Raw genomic sequence first — 22,147 nt, forward strand, 5'->3', positions numbered from 1 at the left:
TCAAAAGCCAAGAGCGTGTTCTCCCAAGTTCTACATGATGGCAAGCTTTAGGCTAGCCAAAACCAGCAAAATGTTAAGTATAACCAAAGAGGAAAACCCACCTCGCTAGAATATAACTTACAACAAAGACACACACACACACACACACACACACACACACACACACTTTCCTTGCTGGCTCTGAGTGGCGGTGGTGCATATTTTTAATTCCAGCACTCAAGAGGCAGAAACAGGTGGATCTTTGTGTGTTCAAGGTCAGCCAGAACTCGATAGAGTGAGCCTGTCTTTAAAAATAATCATAGGGCTGGAGAGATGGCTCAGCGGTTAAGAGTGCTGGCTGCTCTTCCAGAGGACCCAGGTTCAATTCCTAGCAACCACATGGCAGCTCACAACAGTCTTATGACTCCAGTTCCAGGGGATCTGACACCATCACATGTGCAATCAACACACCAATGTACATAAGGTAAAAATAAATCTTTTTTTTTTAAAAAATCATTGTTGGAGATAACTCAGGGCTGGCCATGCAAGCACGAAGACTTGAGTTTGGATCCCCAGAACCCACATAAAAACCAGAATCATTAGGCAGAGACAGAGAAACCTGGGACAAGATGGCTGACTAGGCTTGGGGAGCCAGCAGTTCAGATATACCCTGCTTCAGCATATAAAACAGAGAGCATATGAGGAGAACAGGTGCATTCATGCATACCTGCACATATGTGTACCCATAAATATGCAAACATAGACACATGCACTATACCATGCACATGTAAAAATAAGAAAAGTCCACTGCTTACCTATGTCATGTCTCCTTGGTAGACCACTTTGCCTCAAATCCTGTATTTAAAACAAAAGAGACAAGGATGAATTCCATCATTAAGCTGAACCAGCAACACACTGAATAAAGATGAATAATCTGAATTAACATGTGGTAACAGGACTTGAGGATGGAGCTAAAAGCTATCCTAAAGTAAGGAGGCTGGATCAAAAGGGGGCAAAGTAGGAACCATAAGCATCTATATTGCTAGACTAGGAAGCGCGATCCCTCTGATGGCATCATGCCAAGCCCGGTTAGCATCCCAAGCTGTCCAGAGTGGGCATCAAGAGTCCACACCTGATCAGGGGACCCTCCACTCTCAGTGTAGCTGTGCCGGGCACCAGGACACCACAGGTGCCCACCGGGACACAGGCTTCCTGTCCCTGCTTGAAGGACCATTCCTTCTTAATAAGCCACAGAACCAGCTATCCTGTGTGGTTCATGGGAAAACAACATTTAGATGAAGAACCAGGGCCAGAGATGATTACAGCTCATGTTCCCCCTGTTTCCAAATAAGACAATCTTTTATCTCAGAAAACACAAAGGGATTTCCCAGGACTCATTAGTCATTGGCTAGAAAGCCAGGATGAAAGCCTAGGTCTTCCTAGTTCTGTTCCTCTCATGCCACCATCATGAGGGCTTTAGAAACACCATCAGTTCAAAACAACGTTTATGTGCAACCAGGGTCACCAGCAACAATGGGAAAGATGAAACCCCTCCAGACCCAGGGGTTCCAGAGAGCATAATTCCAACAGTCCTGAACACCTGCTGTGCTTTCCTCTCCTCGGTTCTGTGGCATCAAAGAAAACCAACCTGGATCATATGTCTTCCTATTTGGTACTAAGCCCTGTAGCTCGGTAGCTGACACGTGGCTAAAAAAATCATTAGCTTCTTCAAATGACTCAATTTGTAAATGGGGGGGAAAAATGGCCAAGGAGTGGTTGAGTTGGGTGATTTGAACAGAGCCAAAACACTCATGAGTAATTTCCCCTTTGAGAAAGAAAATTGGTCTAAATGAAGTTGCTGACGGAAAATTTAAAACCCTGTCTTCTGCTTCCCTCACGAAAAGGCTTAGGTTTTCCGAGGAGAAAAGCAGGGGTTTGTTTTATGATTTCTGATGCTACAAGTTTCTTCCACGAGCTATCGATATTAATCAAAAATGGGCTCACTGTCAAAGTCGAATATCAGTCGCTGTCAGACAAGAGAGCCGTTATTACTGCATCTCTTCCCCACACAGCTCCCAATCACACACCACAAGACGTGACCAAGCCAACATTTCTACCTGGGTTCCATTTTCTTAAGCCCCAGAGACTTGAACAGTTACAATTCCAAATGCGATGCTTAGTTTGGAAGTTCTTCACTGAAAGATGACGGGAGAGACCAGTGGTTAAGAGATCTGTGGAGGACCCTGCTTCAGTTCCTGTCATCCACATGACAAGTCATAACCACCGGTAACTCCAGTTCCAGGGATCTGGCGCCCTCTACTGTACTCGAAGAGCACATGCACACATGGGGCAAAAGCACATACGTATGGGCAGAGCACGTGCGTAAAAAATAAAATTTAAAAATCGTTTTTAAGTATGTATAATTTCTAAATTCATTAAACAAAATTTTAATTAGCTGCTGATAACCCCTGTGTAACACTTTAAACTCTGCGAGCCTCACTCTGGTCAAACGCACACGTTGTAATTAAAACAGGGTCCAGGCTGAAAATACAGGACTCAGAACATTTGAACTTGAACTTTTAATGATCCTGTGTCCTTGGTAAAAATCACATAATTGCTTTCAGGCTAAATCCCCTCTATTTAACTGGGAATATCTATTTTTTTGCTTAGCAATAGAAGTGTCATTGAGAAGATCAAATTAAATAAAGTGTATCCAAATGCTTTTATTAGCCCTGAAGAGTCTTAACATCATAAGAAATTATTAGCATTATTTTCTCTTTGGAGGGATCCCAGAGCACAGTCAGATAATGCTCTTTTGAGAAAAGAAATATTCTATTCAAAATACTTTTACACTAATTGTGGAGTAAAAAGTCGACTTGCTCGGAGTCTTAATTAACATAACAAAAATTTTCAACTTTTAAAATTATTTATTTATTTACATCCCAAATGTTGCCTTCCTTCCAAGTCCCCCTCACAGAGACCCTCCCCCTCCTCTTCTCCTTTGAGAGGGTGGGGGCCTCCTGGGTATCCCCCCCATCCTGTCACATCAAGTCTCTACCAGAGTTCGCACATCCTCTCCCACTGAGGCCCGACGAGGCAGCCCTGTTGGGGAACGGATCCCATAGTCAGGCTAAAAGCTTTAGAGACGGCCTCTTCTGCTCCAGTTGTTGGAGGGCCTGAGTGGTATGCTTTAAATATAGTTCTCTCACTCATCTGTTAAGCTGATCAAGTTCACACACACACACACACATTCTCAAACATCATCAATGATCAAAAATGGAGCCTCAGAGATTTTGGAAAAATGTGACCTACTCTGCCTGGCTCCCAGGCCTGCTTCGGGTTCTGAGCGTACAAGGAATCCAGCAGCTTGGGCTCCTGTGGAGTCCCTCATCTGGTCCTCAGGATGCCTTCCCACATGGCAGCATCTTCAGCTTACCTCAGATTACTTTCATCGAAAGTAATCAGGTTTTGGACTCTTCCCAGCCCCGTGACAAGAATTCTTTCACAAACCGGAAGATGGAAGCAAGAGTAGGATACCCTGAGACTTGACAAAAGCTACCCAAGAGGAGCGTCTCAGTGATGTATTTCTGTATCAAGAGTCTTTCCTAACATGACTGAAACTAGCCAGTCTGTCTGAACTATTAAGTCATAGTTTTCAAAGCAAATCTGGGTTGGACATGGCTCAGTGGGTGAAGCATGCTGTACATGCATGAAGACTGACTAGTGCACAGGTCCCAGGGTGCTGTGAGGAAAGGCAAAGATAAAACATTCTCAAGAACAAGCTGAGCAGCCATACTAGCTGAAGAGGTGAGCCCTAGACCAGGGAGAGACCCTGCCTCAATGTATACAGTGGGGAGTAATGGAGAAATACACACACACCCATACACAACAAAAACAATCAAATGTGTTCACAAGTTGCTAATAGGATTCCAAAATCTGTATTGTTGACCACAAAGATAGCTCAGCTGGTAAAGTGCTTGTCACACTAGAGTGGAATCCACATAAAAAAGTGGTGTCACACACTGTACTCCCGGAACTGAGCATTCCTGGGGCATGCTGGCCAGACAGCCTAGCCTAACCAGCAAGACCCAGGCCACTGAAGGATCCCATATCAAATGCAAGGTAGGGCTGGAGGAGATGGCTCAGTGGGTAACTGCAGAAGCATGAGGACCTGAGTTCAAATCCCCAGCACCCATGTAAAAAGCCAGGTGTGGGTATGCGCACCTGTAATCTCAGAGCTGACAAATACAGACAGGAGGGTTGCTGGGGCTTATACTGGCTGCCAGCCCACCCGACGTTCAATAAAAGACCCTGTCTCAAGAGACTAGGGCAGAGAACAATGGAACAGGACACCTGACATCCTCTGCTGGCCTCCACATAAGCATATATGGGACATACACCCAAGCACACACATGTAAATTGTCTCGGTCAGGGTTTTACTACTGTGAATAGATACCATGACCAAGGCAAGTCTTATAAGGACATTTAATTGGGGCTGGCTTAGGAGTTCAGAGGTTCAGTCCATTATAATCAAGGTGGGAGCATGGCAGCATCCAGGCAGGCATGGGGCAGGAGGAGCTGAAGGTTCTACCTCTTTATCTGAAGGCCAATAGGAGAAGACTGGCTTCCAGACAGCTAGGATGAGGGTTTTAAAGCCCACACCCACAGGCACACACTTCCCCCAACAAGGACACACCTACTCCAACAAGGCCACACCTCCTAAGAGTGCCATTCCCTGGGCCACTATCAAACCATCACATGCATGTATCACCCATACACTACACAGATACACCATATGCATACATGCACACACAGATGGGCTTAGTCTGAGAAACAACTTCAAAGCTGACCTCTGACCTTTACACTCACAGCATTTACACAAGTACCCCTACACACACACACACACACGCACACACACAGATACAGAACAATATCTCAGCTCATATAACAGCAAAAAGAAAAACATTAACAGTTAAGGATAAAAGATTTACATTTCCCATTCAATCTAAAAGAATACCAGGGAAGGGGTAGGCTAGTACCTGAGAAGGCGTGACCTTTTCTTTTATCTCTTCAGACACCAAAGCAAAAGCTAGGAGAGAAAGAGAGAAATATATTTACATTAAAATTAGCAATCTGGATTCATTCTCACATTTGACAATTCTGCTTATAATAAGGAGGGAATGGGACATTTTAACAAGATTATTTTGCTCATTTTTAAACAGCTGCATTGCTACAAACAAGTATTAAAGGTTTTCTGCATCTTAGGCCCAAAATAACTCATCACTGTAAAGTTAGTGAGCTCCAGATACCAAGTAAAACATGTACACGCACACGTATACACATGCAAAGAAAACTTCAGTAGAGCAATTAAAATCTTTATAAACAACCAAAAAAAAAAAAAAAAAAGTAGGAAAAACGTTTCCTCAAATTTTTGATTTACATACAAAAACTCCTGAGAAAGGAGAGGCTGGTGGTACAAGGTCCCACTTCCATTGTCCCTGCCAAAGCCCGGAAGGCAACAGAACTAAGGTTGGGGTGCACTTGTTGGTTGGGGCTGTGGGGTTGGAACTGCAGATGCTGTTTACAAGCCAGCTGGGAGAATATGCAGAATCCTACTGAAATTCCAGGGCAGGAGACTGAGGGAATTAAAATCATCCTCCATTCAGAGTGATTGAATGTTTTCGATTCCAGTCATAAATAGGCAAAGACCTCCTTAGAGGCACACTTAGGCTGAGCATTAAAAATAATAACAACAACAACATGAGACAGTGCTGGAAATATGAAGCAAAACGCTAAGCCAAAAAGTCAGGGAGTTGTATAATGAGTTTCTCCTAAGGAGATAAACAGGGAGCACTGCTGGGGGGTGGGGGGGTCAGGTCCTGAAGGCGGCATACCCAGAGGAGGTGGGCGCCGTGCCAGAGCAGGCACATGGCATAGAGGCAGGTCATGGGGGAATGCCACCACACAAGCATGAGACAACCCCACCATCAGACTCTTTTGTCTAATCCCTCCCCTCCCCCCACTTCACCCCCAGACACCCATCACCTCTCGTTACCCATTAACATTGGCCCACAGGAAGTAATCTAAGACACGATCACCCTGAAATGTACATGACTAATGGCTTCATCATTTCCATCGTTTCCAGAATGGCATTTCGAAAGGCAGGGTTGAAACTGGAGCACAAAGCTAAAGGGACCTTGAATGTTGGCATTTAGATAAGTAGGCAGCATGTGTGGCCCTGGGACTTCCTCAACAGTACACTCGCCTCAGCGCCTGCCTCAGTCCTCCCCCAACTCTTCTCTACTGTTCATTAGAGAACTCAGCACCAACTCAAAATATGTATCTGGGAACCATTACTAATAGACTCTTATTACAAGCTCCGCACTGGCTGGAATGTAATTTTATTGACTAACCAAGATACAAATGGCACACAGAAGTACTGAGTGAATCATATCATATTGAATGAATGGATGTCTTCATTGTTGGCAGTATGGTCTCTTCACTGGAAGGCTACATCACCAGGCAGCACCTATCTAATTCAGTGCCCGTTCCCAAATTATTTCCATCACAATATAATCTATGTTCTTTCCCTGTACACACATACATGCATCCATCTGGGCATGCTCACGCAAGGGCCCACAGTATTGGTTACTTTTCTATTGCTCTGATAAAACACCATGACCAAAGCCACTTACAGAAGGGTTTATTTGGGGGTTATGACCCAAAGGAATGAGTTCATCGCGGAAGAGAATGGCACACACGGTGACTAGAGCAAGATGCTGAGGACTCAGGTCTTAAACCACAGCACAGGCAAACCCAAAAGCTGAGAGCTTAGAGACTCTTAAAGCCCTCCTCTAATGACGGACGCGACACGTACTTCCTCCAACAAGGACACAACTTCCTCCTAAGCCTCTCAAACAGCACCACCAACAGGGACCAAGTAAGTATTCAAACACCTGAGACTATAGGGGACATTTCAATCAAGCCACCGGACACACACACACAGGGGTGGAGGGAGAGAGAGAGATAGATGGGGGGGGGGGGGGAGGACAAAAATGGAGAGATGGCTCAGCAGTTAAGAGCACTTGCCGCTCTTGCACAGAACTCAGGTTCAGTTCCCAACGCCCACTTGGCAGCTCATCTCTGTAACGTGAGTTCTACGGGGATCCAGCGCCCTCTCCTGGCCTCTGTGGGAATTGCATGCACATGGATACGCATACATATACGAAGATGATCCTCTTCTTTTACCTTCCCTCTCTCTAATCCTTCTGTGGAAGGAGGGGGAGCCATTCCTTGAGTTCTGGCTGATCGGCTGTAGAAAACAGTCTATGGTGAAGTTCCCCTGGCCACAGGAGAGAAGACACAATACCCTGGCCAGCATGCAGGCTCCCTTGCCTACCGTCTATTCACACACACCCCTTTACGCCCATAAAACCTAGAACTCCCAGAGATGGATATCTGAGGCTGAGAGCTGCCTCTGTCTTCTTTAGAATGGGCTTTGAATGAGCCTGGTTTCTCCTGTGAATCTCTGTCTCCTGGGTTTTCAGCGGCGTTGTAAACAGTGTGAGCCATCTTGCTGTGGATACAGCTTTGCCTGGTTTGCCTGACATACACAACTAGGCCCAACCCCCAGACTAGAAGAAAAACGGAAGAAAAAGTCTCCCCTCCCCCCCAATCAGTTATTTCAAATCTAGATAACCAATGGTCTCTGAGTTGTAATTTCCCCCTTTTATCAATAAAGTAACTTTCTCAGGTTAACAGGTCTGGTGGCATCATCTAATAACTGGAATTTTCTTTCACTTGACTTGTGTGCAAAGACGGTGGGCTATGACCGGTGGGCGCCGCTGTGTCAGCAGCTTGAGAGGGGAGAGCACCCTGAGGAAGGCTTGCTTTCTCTACTGGTTCTGGGAGGCACCAAGGCAGAGCCCCTCCGAAAATAAGCAGCTCTTTATAGAAAAGCCACACAGCAAGGAAGGGATTGCCAATAAACAGAGGGAGCCTCCCAGATTCCCCCTGATGAGATCAAGACTCCATGTTCACTGGCTTCTCTCTCCATCCCAAAATACACAGATCTAGGGGGGAAAAAAAAAATCTTTAAAAATAAAAAGTCTCCATCACTCTGCTGTGAAATTAAAATCTTTTTTTTCCACAGCAGAAATGACATAATGCTTAAAGCAGCGCTGTGAGGACGTCCATCGCTCTTCATCCCTTTCTTATAGTGAAATTTCTATAATCTAAACGGAACGAACAAAATTGTGAAGGCACCAGATGTGTTTTTATAATAGAAAAATAAATATTTTTATTATAAAATAGACACGTAATAAATCAAATTACAAAATGGTGAGTCACTTGCAAAATTCTTCCCCCCAAAACCCAGGTTTCTGGTTAAAAGATGATGAGCGAAAGGTGTAATTGGGTTAAGAGGAAAAGGGGTAAATACAGTTTTAAAAAAAAAAATACCCGTTTCCTTCAGCAGTTCTGACAAATGTTAACTTTGTATTACCAAAGCAAAGACAATCTCTCAAGAGCTAAAACGTGACAGCCTTAAATGTCTAAGTTTTGTGGTAAATTAGGTCTCGATATTAATAGAACCAGGGCTTTCGTTTTCACGAAATGGGAGGAGACAGATCACTGTGCTTGTTTTTGTTTTCTTTTCTTCTTCTTTTTTTTTTTTTTTTTTTTTTTCGTCTTTTCTTTTTAATTTCGGTATTTTGACGCACTGCAGATTCGGGGATATGCTAATCAGGGGAGCAGGCAGAATATATAACATATAAATATAAACAGAGACTGAATAATTCAGCGCAGGATGATGGGGTTGGCAGTGCATGTGGAATGTGCTGTGTTTACACGGGGTTCCCGAAGTTGCCGGCAAGGCTTCGCGTCTACAGGAGATGGCCCTTATTTTTAATGTTCACAGTTGACTTCATTTTGATTTTAATATTAAGGTCTGGCAACTTCACAGAGAGAGAGAAGGAGGGAGGGAAGGAGGGAGGGAGGGAGAGGAGTCTTTTTCCCTCTCCAGTTCAGACCCTTCCAGCCAAAGAGACACCCAGGAAGGACCACCTAGGGTTCCATGCTTCCTGTTTCATTTCAGGTTGATTTCTAGGTTTGGCAGGGGCAAGCATTTCTGAAAATCTGGCCTGAGTACCTTAACGTGCAGTCGGAGAAATATTCCAAGGTAAACCATGCTCTTCCGTGCCAAACTGCTGTTTAAAAGGCATTTTCTATTTTCAACATGAATTCTGGTGAACCAAGACTGTATTTAAAGTGCAAGTCAGGGCAGGCAATAGGAATCGGGCCCTTCTCACGATAACTTTAAATAGTTCAAGCCGACGGATGTGTGAGCACACCCAGAATGAAAAGATAAATGGAGATTTTTATAGGTGACCTGGGATGCAGTTTCATCGCTGGATGAAGCCCTTGTGTGAGCGGAGGAGAAACTAACGGAGTTAACTGACGTGCATGAGGGCTCATCACCTGGCTTCTCTGGATCCTGCATGGACAAAAAAGACCCTGCCTCCAGGCAGGAAACACGCTCCTACCTCCCACAGTACTTCCTGAAACATCCATCAGAGAAACCCAACAAAATTGAAAACCACATAAAAATACTCACCTCCTCTGCCCTGGCACCCCACCTTGGGAGGAGCTCCGGACTAAGGAGATGACAGCTAAGCCTTTAGGGCCCATAGAGGCACCAAGAAAAGCCTGGGTAAACTGGATGAGGTTGTACACACTTGTAATCCCAGCAGTAGAGAGACAGAAGCACGAAGGTGGTGAGTTCAAGGCCTGCCTCGGCTACATAGACCCTATCTCCAAAACAACACAGAAAAGCTCAGGCAACAGCAGAAGATCTAACCAGGACAATTCAGACTGTCTGTCTGTCTGTCTGTCTGTCTGTCTGTCCAATGGTCAGGAGCCCTGCACAAATCCAGGAGGGAGGTGTACAATCTGATATAGTCACCAATAGCCCAGGTTTTGTTTGGTTGGTTGGTTGGTTGGTTTTGTTTGGTTTTTCTTCTTCTAAGGCCCTGTGGGAGGAAAGCCTTGGGTTTTCTTTCTTTCCTGTGACCTACTTAGCAAGCATTTCCTTTCCCCTGGCAGCTCTGGCCTCCAGGGGCTGTCCTCCCTCCCCCTCCTCCTCCCCAGCCTGCTGAATTTCACTGCAGGCCCCAAGAGGGGGCCTTCTACCCCAAGACCACAGCTCAAGACCAGGTCTCTCCAGTTCAATTAATGCTCTGAAGGGAACCCACTCCAGCTGAGGGGAGAGCCACAAATGCAATACCCATAGCTCAGCAGACTGGGCCCAGAGGAAGGCCAGAGGCTCAGAGCCTGTCTCTTCCTCTTCCTCATTCTGTGGATACCCACATCACCCAGAGCAGCTGATGACACACTGAGAAGCAGCTTCAGCCAGCACTGCCAAGCCAAAGGATGAAGAGTCCATGGCTTCCTACTGGGGCCAACACAGAACCAGCCCACAGGTGATTGAGGGTCAACCCGCTCTTCAAGTGTAATGTTTGTGAAAGGCCTTGGGCTGTGGCTGCCAGCTGCCATCCTCGCCAGCATCACTCACTTAGACTTTCATTTGTTCAACAGACAAGAGTAACTCTGTCTGCCTGTGAAGACTCACGCTGAGGACGGAGGCCCAGCTCCCCAGAGGAGCCAGTCTGTCAGCAAGCAAGAAGCCTTGAGGAAGACCTCTGCACCACTAGATTCCAGTCCCAGGAGCTTGCAGTGAGATACTAAGGAAGCTGCAAACAGACTTTCCACATACCGCCAGGATGTCCAGAGCGGGGATAGCCAAGGGATGCTATAAAGTGCAGGAGAGAGGCTGGGCGGGGACACCAGAGGGAGGGGTGACTGGTAGGGGGAAGTAGCTATGTTGAGGATACCTGGTCACTGGGGCAGAGTCACTTATGCAAGGGAATGACCAGATTAGGGACTTACAGTGTGAGTTAGGGAGGGGCCTTGTTGGGATGGGGACATCTGGTTTAGGGGAGTGGCTAAGGGGATGGTTGAGGTGAGCTCACCTGGTAGAGAGTTGATGAAGTAGGGACACCTGGGGGTCAGCGACTGAGAACTGTCAGCGGGGATACCTGGAGGGCAGGAGTCATGGGGTAGACGGATATAATGAAGGGCTTCCTTAAGAACTCAGTTTTCCCCTTGGGTATGAAAGCACTTGAGGATCTTAAGGACGGGAATGCAATATGGGGCTGTGCTCCCTAGAATGACTTCTCGAGCCGGTGTGCGAAACGACTTATGGGGACAAAAATGAGCACACACATGCCAGCTAGGAAGCTACTTGTGCATGAATATACCCGAGCTTGATTGGAGTTGGGGGGATTGCAAGCTGGCACCCTAGGCTGTCAGGCTGAGGGAGGCAGACAGACGGTAGCTCCAAGTGGAGGAGAAGAGCCCAGGAAGGCTGTGAAGAAGAGTAAGGCACGGGTGACCTCACCTTCAGGGTTGGCAGGAATAGCACGCCACGTGGTAGGCAGATGTGAGGTGAGTCAGCTCCTGGACTGACTTACCTACATGGAGCGGTGCGCAGTGCAAAGTCAGTCCACAGCACAAGGAGACTAGTGACCCAAGCTTGCCCAAGTGTCGTAGTAAGTATAGGCAGGATACGGCCCCTTCCAGGCAACCATCCCCTGGAAAACACACACACACACACACACACACATACACATACACACATACACACACGAGCGCAGTGCCCAAGAAGACCCCAAATTGGGCAGAAGGCATCAGAACCCCTTGAGCTGATGTTACAGGCAACTGTGGGCCTCTGGGCATGGGTGCTGGGATTTGAACTTGGATCCTCTGCAAGAGCAGTAAGTGCTCTTAACCACTGAGCCACCATCCCTCCAGAATTCTTTTTAAATTTTTTTAAAGGACTCGTGTCCTTCAAATGGACAAGAGAAAGGAGTCACCACAGAGGAGACCTGAGCCCTAATACTGCTTGACTATTGAAAGGTAGCAGGATACAAGGTTGAAAGACAGCCCAGCCCAAGAGCAACACACAGGACAGAAATGGGAATAATGACATCCATTTACAAACGAAGAGAATTTGCTTCTCTGCTTTACATCTTGATTAAAGAAATCGCCCAAGATGGGGGACGGGGAGAGACAGACTACGTCAACTCAAACGGTTTGGAGGAGCGATTCAAGACCTGTCTTTATAAGGATGTTCTATGATCTGAAATGGAGTCAGAAAAGTGCCTGCTCACGCAGCCTTCTCCAAAACACACAGAAGTCCAACACAAAGCAAATATCCAAACAGGAGAAAATTAGCCGTTTGTACAATTCCGCTAAATTGCAATCATCCTGTTGAATGTTAACTGTCAGGCTTTCTCTTTTGAAAGCACAATGGACCACTCGCTGATGGGCAGCTGATCCATTGCAAGAAAAAGTCGAATTTGAAAAATCCGCATCAGTACCACTCGAGCCACGCTGTGTACATCTGAGACACGCTAAGCCTACAGACTTCCTTGCGTTGACTCTGAAAGTCTTTGCAAGAATAACCCACTGCTGTCGGTTTGTTTCTTTAAATCATGAGAGTCCCTTCAGAAGGATATGAACATCTGTCAAATTGTATATGCTGGTTAGCTTTTTGTCTCCTCGACACCAAGCTGGAGGCATCTGTGAAGAGGGAATCTCAGTTGGGAAAATACCTTCATCTTGTCAGCTTGCAAGGTGTTTACTTAATTAGTGATTGATGGGAGAGGGCCCCGCCCACTGTAGGTGGAGCCATCCCTCGCCAGGGTTGTATGGGAAAGTAGGCTGAGCGAGGCAAGAACAGCAAGCCTGTACATAGCGCCCCTTCACGGCCTCTGCATCCCCTCCTGGAGCCAGGTTCCTGCCTTGATCCCTTTCATATCCGCCTCTAACCTGTAGCCAAACCCTCTCCCCCACAAGTTGCTTTTTGTCATGGTGTTTATTATGCAATAGAAAGCAAACTAAGACACCATGCTGGAGACAGTCAAAGACTTCTTGGTCTAAGTTCTGGAGTCTCTTCCGTTCCTAAGAAGAGAATCTCCGACTGATGAGAGCTGAGGCTCTGTTCTATAACAACCACACAGCTCAGGCCCGGCAGTGGTGGCGCACACCTTTAATTTCAGCACCCAGGAGGCAGAGGCAGGCAGATCTCTGTGTTCAAGGCCAGCCTGGTCTACAGAGTGAGTTCCAGGACAGCCAGGGCTGTCTTGAAACACACAAAACAATTACACAGCTCATCTTAAAGGCAAGGCAGTTCTGAGACATCTTTACATTTTATGGATGTTCATGAAAATCATCCAGTAACGGTCACGGTTTGGTACCCAAGCCTAAGGCAGGCCAGAAAGAGGTTCCATACATGGCTGTGCACAAAGGTAGCCTGGGCACCTTATTTAAAATGCACATCTGCAAACCTCATCTGAGACTGAGTTAGAACCCTGGTAGGGAATCTGACCAGTTTGGGAGTCGGTTGACCTCAAAGGTTTAGTTGTTGTCCTAACTAATGCGTTTATCACATAACTAGGTTTCTGTTGCTCTGATTAAACTGCATGACCAAAAGCAAGTTGGGGAGATGACGGATTCTTCCAGCTTCCAGGTTGTGGCCCACCATCCAGGGAAACCAGGACACAAACTCAAGGCAGGAACCTGGGGTCAGGAGCTGATGCAGAGGCCATGGAAGAACACTGCTCGTTGGCTTACTCCCCATGGCTTGCTCAGCCTGCTTTCTTATAGCACCTAGGACCACTTGCCCAGGGTGGCACCACCCACAGTGATCTGAGCCTCCTACATCCACCATCAATCAATCAATCAATCAATCATCAATCAATCAAAAAAAGTCCCATAGGCTTGCTCATGGGCCCGTGTGGTGGAGGCATTTTCTCAACTGAGGCTCACTCTTCCCAAATAACTAGCTTGTGTCAAGTTGACATCAAACTGCTAGCTTGTACAAGTCGGCTGATATGAAAATGCTGGAGACAGATGGGGTCCAGAGAGATGATCGGGTTATGGAGCACTCAAGTAAGAAAGTCTGATTACTCTCCCTCCCTCTCCCTCCCCTGCCTCAGGGGAAGCCCAGGTCTCCAGGGAGTGGATCACAGTTTTATTGCAGCAGACAACCAGGCACACCTCGTCTGCACGTCTGCATGTGTTCCCGCCACGGGATACCATCTACCAGTGTTCAGCTTCAAGAGCTGTGAGCTAAATAAAATGTCTTTTCTTCCACTCGTCCACATGTTCACTGCAACATAGCACAGACTGAGTTACCCGGAATCTACATCTTAACAAATGTAAGCATTTGGAGATGTTGAGATGACTATCATATACAGTGAAGCCTGGGATGCTTCAGGAGGTCAACCCAGAACTCAGGGGAACTCCATGGGGCCATTTCCATAATGACCTCGTCTTTTTCGAATCCTTGTCTTCACAACTGATATACAAACTCTCAATAACCAGCCTCAAGGATCTGCAGAAGATAAATCCGACCTGACGTAGGGGAGGCCTTGAGCTCTTCACAGCAAGCAATAATTCAAACAGCAATAGAACACCCTTTTGTTTTCCTATCTTATTCCATTGGACCTGAAGATAAGTCACGCTTCTCGGGTAAGACGGCCCTGTCGTATCTCGTAGATGCAAATCGTCTACCCAAACCCACAGTTTCATATTTACAAAGACTGCTTTTTCCCCCAAATGTCATAATGTTTCCAGTGTGCACACATTTTGAGTAAAGCAAAGATGAGTTGTTTTGTCGAGCCTTTCTTCCTTAAAAAAGTAAAAAACAACGACAAAAAAAGTACTGAGAGTACCTCCTACAAAAATAACCCCCTGGGGCTAGAGAGAAGGTTCAGCGGTTAAAGGCACTGGCTATTCTTCCAGAGGACCAGGGTTCAAATCCCAGATCACACATGGCAGCTCACAGCTGTCTGTAACTCCAAGATCTGACACCCTCACATAGACACACATGCAGGCAAAACAACAATGCACAAAATAAAGGTAAATAAATATAAATTTTAAAAAATAACCCCTAAGTTTCTCCTCAGTGAGCATGCTCTTCTGATTTCTAACTATTCACCTAACACACAGCCTGAACAATTTACATGTACCCTAAACTCGACTTGACCAGAATGCCCTCACCTCTCCATCCCTTCAAGATTAAAAGTCAAATTATTTAATCCCCAACTGACTAAGTATACCTGTCTACTTACTTATGCTTACTAGGTATGACTGTATACCTCAACGTATATTAGTAAACTTTCTATTTCACATCTTTAACCACAATAAACAGAAAATTCGTTTAATCCTGACTCTCCTCTGAGTGCCTACAGAAGAACCCAGACAGTAGCCTCTGGCTAGCTTCTGGGGAAATTAAGATCATTGGTGTAGCTCAGGGTGGAGTACATGCCTAGCTTGCACAAAGACCCTGGATCTTTCTGTTAAAATTGTGTGTGTGTGTGTGTCTGTCTGTCTGTCTGTCTGTCTCCACCCAAAGAGGCCAGAATACAGACGGCATCAGATCCCTTATGGCCGGAGTGAGCTTCCTGATGTGGGTGCTGGAAACCATACTCTGGTCCAATGGAAGAGCGTCAAGTGCCCCTAACCACTGAGCCGTCTCACCAGTTCCGAGACCCTGGGGTTTGATCCCCAGGTTAAAAAATAAAACAGGAAATGAAAAGATGACTCATTCTTACCCCAGTTCTCTCTCAACCCACTGCCCCCATCAATCATGGAGTCTGAAAGCCTCTCTCGGGTTTTAAAATAGTTTTTTAAATTACCATACAAAGGAATGTGTTTCATGATGGCAACTTCATAAATCCATGTGTCATAGAATAGTGTGCAGAGCTGTTCCCTGATCACTATGTCCCATGTCTACATGACGCCCTCTAAGCCCTGTCTCAGAGGACAGCCAAAACAAGCCTCATAAGTTGGAACGCAAGCTGTGAACAGTTCTTCAACAAGGCCACCTACGAATCCATGACCTGATATGCAGGCCCCCTCACCTGGCCCTGAAGATCTTGCCAGTGGGTTTTGAAAACTCCCCAGGCTGCTGTCCTTCCTCTGCTTGAATCCTCCACCCCCGGCTTTCTTCTCACTGGAAGGTTTCTCCTTCCCCTTCAGGGCTGGGCTTGCAGTACTACCATTTCCTACAGGAAGCCTTCATTGACCTAAAGTTTTCTCCAACCTCACCACTACTGACATTCGGAGCCCAGGTGTCTTAGCTAGGGTTTTACAACTGTGAACAGACACCATGACCAAGGCAAGTCTCATAAAGGATAAAATTTAATTAGAACTGGCTTACAGGCTCACAGGTTTGGTCCATTGTCATTAGGGCAGGAGCATGGTAACATCCAGGCAGACACGGTGCAGGCAGAGCTGAGAATTCTTCATCTTCATCTGAAGGCAGTTAATGGAAGACTTTCAGGCAGCTAGGGTGAGAGTCTTAAGCCCATCCCCACAGTAACCTACTCCAACAAGGCCACACCTCCTAATAGTGCCACTCCCTGAGGCAAGCATATGCAAACCATCACACCAGGCAACTAAACTGCTAAATATCAGGGCAGATCTCTCCTGTGCCTTGTAAGATACTTCAAGGCAGCAGTTCTCAAAATGTGGGTCGTGACCCCCTTGGGGGGCTGCCTAAGATCATTAGAAAACACAGATATTTGCGTAAGTAAGTATTATGAGTCGTAATAGCCGCAAAATCACAGCCATAAAGTAGCAACAAAAGTGATTTTATGGTTGGGGGTCAGCACAGCACGAGGAGCTGCATCAAAGGGGAGCGGCGTTAGGAAGGCTGAGAGCCACAGCTTCACAACATCCCTGACTCTAGATGCTACTACACAGGTGACCCAGTGACATCCAAAAGGCCTCTTGCTATTAACAAGCATTATTCTGTTAATAACTGCCGCACCAGCCAGACAAGGCAAGGGTCTCCCTGCAGCACGACCTCAAAGCATCCTGAACTTCTGGTTTAATTACTGAATGTCACTTTCCCTCCTATGTAGCCATCTCCACAAGGGTGGAGCTAGCTCACTCTTGTTCCTGGGACATCTCGGTACCCAACACACAGTGGGTCCTCAAAAATTACCTTTGAATGATGATGCTCCCAATAGTTTACCGGTCTTCTTAAGGATTCTGAAACCAACTCTATCTAGCAATTCAACTGTGTCCCCCACTGAATGTGGTTTCCTTGGCAGAGGCCTGGGTAAGAACTTCGAGGTCATGGTATTATAGGATTTCACTGTGGGTTCCAGGGGAAGATCGTAGGGCCAAGTCCAAACCAAGCAGATTATGACAACTTGCCGGAGGCGGGTCCCAAATGACAACAATCTAACTGGGGAATTAAAACCACTGCCAGTGATATCTATGAGTGACTTGAGCGACAAAAGGAGACATTGCAAAATCAAAAAGAAAGGAAGAAGCAAACAAAACCCTCAGGCACAAAATTCAGAACCAGGTTTGACTCTTTCTGTCTTAACATTTCTAACTCAAGGCAATGAAAAGAATCTGAGGAAGGCTTGGCTCAGAAGAAAAAGAAATCATCCCAATTTGGCAGGTGCTAAGAAATACAACCTTGGCTCGCTCGGAGAAGAGAGACAGGGATAAGAAAGATAAAAGCTAATAGCTATTATTCTACCATTGGTTTGGGCCATCTTTTCCACAGAGGTATCAATTAAGATTGGTTTTGGCTGCATACAATCTCCTGCAATAGAAGGCTGGAAGGAGGTGACAGACAGGGCTGCTGTGGCACTTCACATCCATCTGGTACCCAGGCTGTTTTCTTCTCTCTACCTGCTTTCAGTTTTCTTGGTGATCTCATGGCCACAAGGTGGCCTTCAGAGCCTCCCAGACATCAGATCCACACAAGTCGGGGAGAAGGATAAAACAAGCCCCCAAGGTCTATATCCTGGCTGCACCAGACACTTTAAGTGAGCACTCCCATAATCCTTACAGATCTCTCACTGGCCACCCAAATTAACAAGAGCCATTGAAAAATATCTCATAATGACATCATCACCGTTATCCCTCCGCCCATCCTTTTAAACCCCATATAATCCAAACAAGCCTAGCTAGACGAAGAAAAACCAAAAGCTACAAGGTAGACAGTAGTCCCTTGTCTGGCAGATTCTGTCTGTTAAAACCATATGAGACAGCAAAATTCCCAGGCGTCTATCAAGTCCCTGTCCCAAGTTTTATATAAAACAACGAAGGCTCAAAGCCACTAAAGGCCACAGAGCTCATGAATGGTGACTGAGGGGCTGTAAATCTCCCTCTGGAACTCATTCCAAACGCTAGAACTGAAGCCACCGCGACTTCCTGTCTGCATACACACGGGTTTAAAAATGAAATTTCTATACTGACTTTTCCTAAAATAAAATATAAAATGAATGTGCTAGCTTGGGAGGAAACTACCCAGTCAGACCACTCTTACAGGGGTGGACAAAAGCTTCTTCTAAACTATCAGAATGATTCAATGGGTCTTACATCAGGTATGTTACTCTCAACAGGATTCTGAGTGGAGGCCACATCTTTAGACATTTCAATGTCCCTCTCCTTCTATCAAAGAACAGAACAATAAACACCAGGTATGAAAGAAAGAACAGGCTCCTTCTTGTACTAACTCACGGAAGCCAGTTCACAAGACTCTAAGTGTCTCACAGGGGCTTGGATATTTTTTAAGATTGATTTTATTTTTAGTATAAATAATTTGCCTGTGTATAGTATGTATATGTACCACACGTGCCTGGTACCTATGAAGGTCAGAAGGGGGCATCAGAACCCCCGGAACTGGAGTTTAGATGGCTGTGAGCCACCATGTGGGTGCTGGGAACTGAACCCAGGTCCTCTGCAGGAGCAGCCAGTGCTCTTAACCACTGAGCCATCTCCCCAGCCTCTCACAGAAACCTTTTAAGGGGTTTTATCTCTCATTTATTGTGCTTATCGACTGACTTCCTGAGGTTTGGAGATATCTCTAAAAACATGTTGACATTTTCGTTCATTCTGAATATCTTTCCGGTGTTATCATCAAATCAAATATCCCCTTAAGGGGTACGAAGACACTAACGTGCCTTTCAGCCTATATGCTGCAGCAGTAATATACAAATATTATTATTAAATGCAATGCTATAAACAGAATACCAATTTCAGCCACCACCCAGCCAGCTGATTAACTGCAAAGCCTACAGGCAATAAAGCAATGGAAGCAGCCTGGGTCACCCAGTTTCCCAGCCCTGTTGCCTGCCTTTCTCCGGGACTCGCCAATGCTTTCTCCAACCCATGATCTCTGGCCAAATTCCTCATGATCAATTGCTACCTTCTGGGTCCAAGGTGCCCTAACATTTTAAATTACAGTGTTGCCAAATTAATCATGTGAGTGAGCAATTAATTACAAGCTAATCTTGCTCAATTTTCTCACACTTAGTGAGCACCGGAAGAAATGCCAGGGGTACACAGAAGCAAAACAAAAAACGTCCTTATTCGGAAAGCATAAATCCAAATGGAAACGAGCTGTCAAGGCTCTCGTGGACTAAGTCTTTCCCTAAACTGCTCCATTCTGTCATTTCTAAAACTCTGAAATTCTGCCTTTCCAGAAGCAGGAAACACAGGCAAGTCAGGGTTAGAGAAAAGTATTATGACAAGCTGCAAAAGTCATTTTTTTTACCCACGCTTTCAAACTTGAACAAATATCATAAAAAGTCACTCGCAATGACTTTATAACTTCTTCTCACATCATCTTAGCTGAAAGGGGCCAGAAACGGCCTCCAGAAAATGGAAAGGAAGGAATGACAACTGGACAGCCTGAGACCAGTTCTCTGGTTTTCCCTGAGGCCCCAAGGCTCTGCCGGAAGCCCCTCACCTCCCTCCCCTCCTTGCCCAACTGCATTAGGAAGAAGGCAGGTCAAGTTTGTAGGTTCCTAGGGAGTGGTACAGAGAAAGAGGAGGTCTCTGGAAATTACAAAAGCTGAGGGTACGAGGGGGTGTGACGCAAGGGATGGGGGGGCTTTGGGGCACAGGGTGTGCTAATGGCTGTATCAGTGTTCTTTGAGGCTGGGTAGGGTCGCAAGGGACACACTATGGAATGCATAGAGTACTTAAGGCAAAACAGTGTGTGCTTGACTGGGGGGGGCGGTGTCCATAGTGGGACAGGGGTCATGCACAGCAGGAGATCCAGGGTACATACGGAGGAGCGGGAAAAGGGGTGCCCATGGCCAGGTGCAGGTTGCCCACAACAGGAGGAACAGAGTGCACAGGGCGGAATACGGGGAATGCACAAGGTAGAGAACGGGGTGCACATAGTGGGATACGGGGTATGCACGGTGAGGTGGGGGACGGTTTTCAAGGTCGGGAGGGGTTAAACTAAGTGGGACTGGAGATATGCAGGGCTGGGCATCGGGAATGCACACTTTGGATCGAGGGGTGTGCACAAGGTGGGGCGCGGGGATGCACATCTAGGGGGATGGGGTGCACAACTATAGGACCCATGAGTGTCCAGCTGTAGGGAACAGGGGCACACGGTAGAGAGCAGGGGGTGTACGGCCGGGCACGGAGTGCACATGGTGGGACGCACAGTGTGCACGTAGTGGGGCGCAGAGTGCACACGGCGGGCCGTGGCATGCACGCCGTGGAGCGCAGGATAGATACAGCGGGGTGCGGAGTACACACCCCGGAGCGCCGCATGCATTCGGCGGGGCGCTAGGGACACACAGGGTGGGGTACACACAGTGGGGCGCGAGGTGTGCACCACAGGGCGCGCGGGCGGCGCGCAGGAGCGGGCAAGGCGCGGCCTCTTGCAAAGTTTCTAGCAGTTGCGCGGCGCTGGCTCCGGACCCGGCCGCGCCCTCCCCACCAGCCCGGGTCCCCGGGCGGAAGGAGGCGGAGATGACGAGGGCGCGGGCCGAGGGTGGCGCCGCTAGAGGGCGCTGCGGCCGGGACGGGGCGGGACGGGGCGGTCGGCAGCCGGAATCGCGTGGGGGTGGCCAGCAGCCCCGGACTCCCTCCCCGCGCCCGCCCGGGCCGCTCGTTACTTACCCGCGGAGCAGCTGAACAGTACCAGCAGCGCGGGCGGCCGCATCCCGGCGGCGGAGGCTCCGCGCCCTTCCCGGAGCCGAGCTGCGCGGACGCCCTGCGCGCCTGACCCTTCTCGCGCTCCCCTCCTCCTTCCCGGCGCCGCTCCGGCTCGGGCTGCGCCCTCTGGCGGTCGGGATCGGGAGCGCCCCAGTGTGCGCTTGCAACCGCCGCGGATGTAGGTGGTCCTGCTGCCCAACTGGACCGCGCCCTCCTCTGGGCATCTGACCTCAGAGCCTCTTTTCTGCCCTTCTGACATCCTCTGATTTCATGGCCTTCCCTTCCCAGAACTTCCTTCCCCATCCCCAGCAGGAAATCACTCACTCCCCTTACTGTCCTCCAAGTGAAGGAGGAAGGCTCGTTTTTCTTCCTTGCTAATGGGTTATATTCTGTTTTTATAAAAAGCAAAATCGATAATTCAGCTCTTAATATTGTTGGCACCGATGTTCTACTTTGATGAAGGTGTTTTTAATCAGCTCAACTAATTTACTTAATATCCTCTTTTAAAATGGAATTTGATTAATAGCTTTGGCCCAGAGTTTTGTTCTTAATAGATGTTGGTGTAAAGCTAAATTTTTATAAATGTTATTTTGAGTGTTCACTATGATGGAAGAGAGAGGGTATACATTTATTCAAGATATCTGATGAAAATGAACCAATTAAGAACACAGAGTAGAGTGAGATGGAAAAGCGGCTTAAGTATGGTCCCTTCCCGCACAGAATCGTGAAGGGTCTCCCTCCACATAGGAAGAGTTCCATCTGAGGAGCTTACAGTTACACTGTAGTGGACTGAAGAGGGAAACAATTACAAGGGAGAATAAGAGGGATCCTTCCCAGAAACAGGTTTTCTTGCGTCTCCAAGGATGTGAATAAGACTGACTGAGCATCCCTGGCTTGTGTTTAGACGATGCGGGTCTGGAGAGTAGCTCGAGTTGCTTTTCAGCAACTGTAATCATAGGACAAATGATCTCACCGGACATTATCTCCCAACCACAGGTATAAAAACTCTCAGGGCAAGCCTGCTCATAAGGACTCTGGCAGTCATATTTCTTAGTTTCTGTGCGTCTCTTGTTGACTAATGCCAATCTCCTGACTGATGAAGACCAGCGCTACATTT

The 22,147-nt window shown here is 47.1% G+C and overlaps 1 protein-coding gene across 1 annotated transcript in view; it reads right to left on the minus strand.

Moving 5' to 3' along the window:
* The window catches only part of B3glct (beta 3-glucosyltransferase), an 81,376-nt gene extending 60,224 nt beyond the window's left edge, over nt 1–21,152 (minus strand). Inside the window, exons 1-3 of the mRNA XM_076923849.1 lie at nt 20,995–21,152; nt 5,019–5,068; nt 795–834 (exon numbers count right to left, since the gene is read on the minus strand). Coding sequence (XP_076779964.1) covers nt 795–834; nt 5,019–5,068; nt 20,995–21,037 — 133 coding nt within the window. The 5' untranslated portion in view covers nt 21,038–21,152. The remainder of the gene's footprint in view (nt 1–794; nt 835–5,018; nt 5,069–20,994) is intronic.
* Nucleotides 21,153–22,147: the final 995 nt, after the last annotated feature.

Source organism: Arvicanthis niloticus, chromosome 24 (assembly GCF_011762505.2).
Source record: "Arvicanthis niloticus isolate mArvNil1 chromosome 24, mArvNil1.pat.X, whole genome shotgun sequence".
Lineage (NCBI taxonomy): Eukaryota > Metazoa > Chordata > Mammalia > Rodentia > Muridae > Arvicanthis > Arvicanthis niloticus.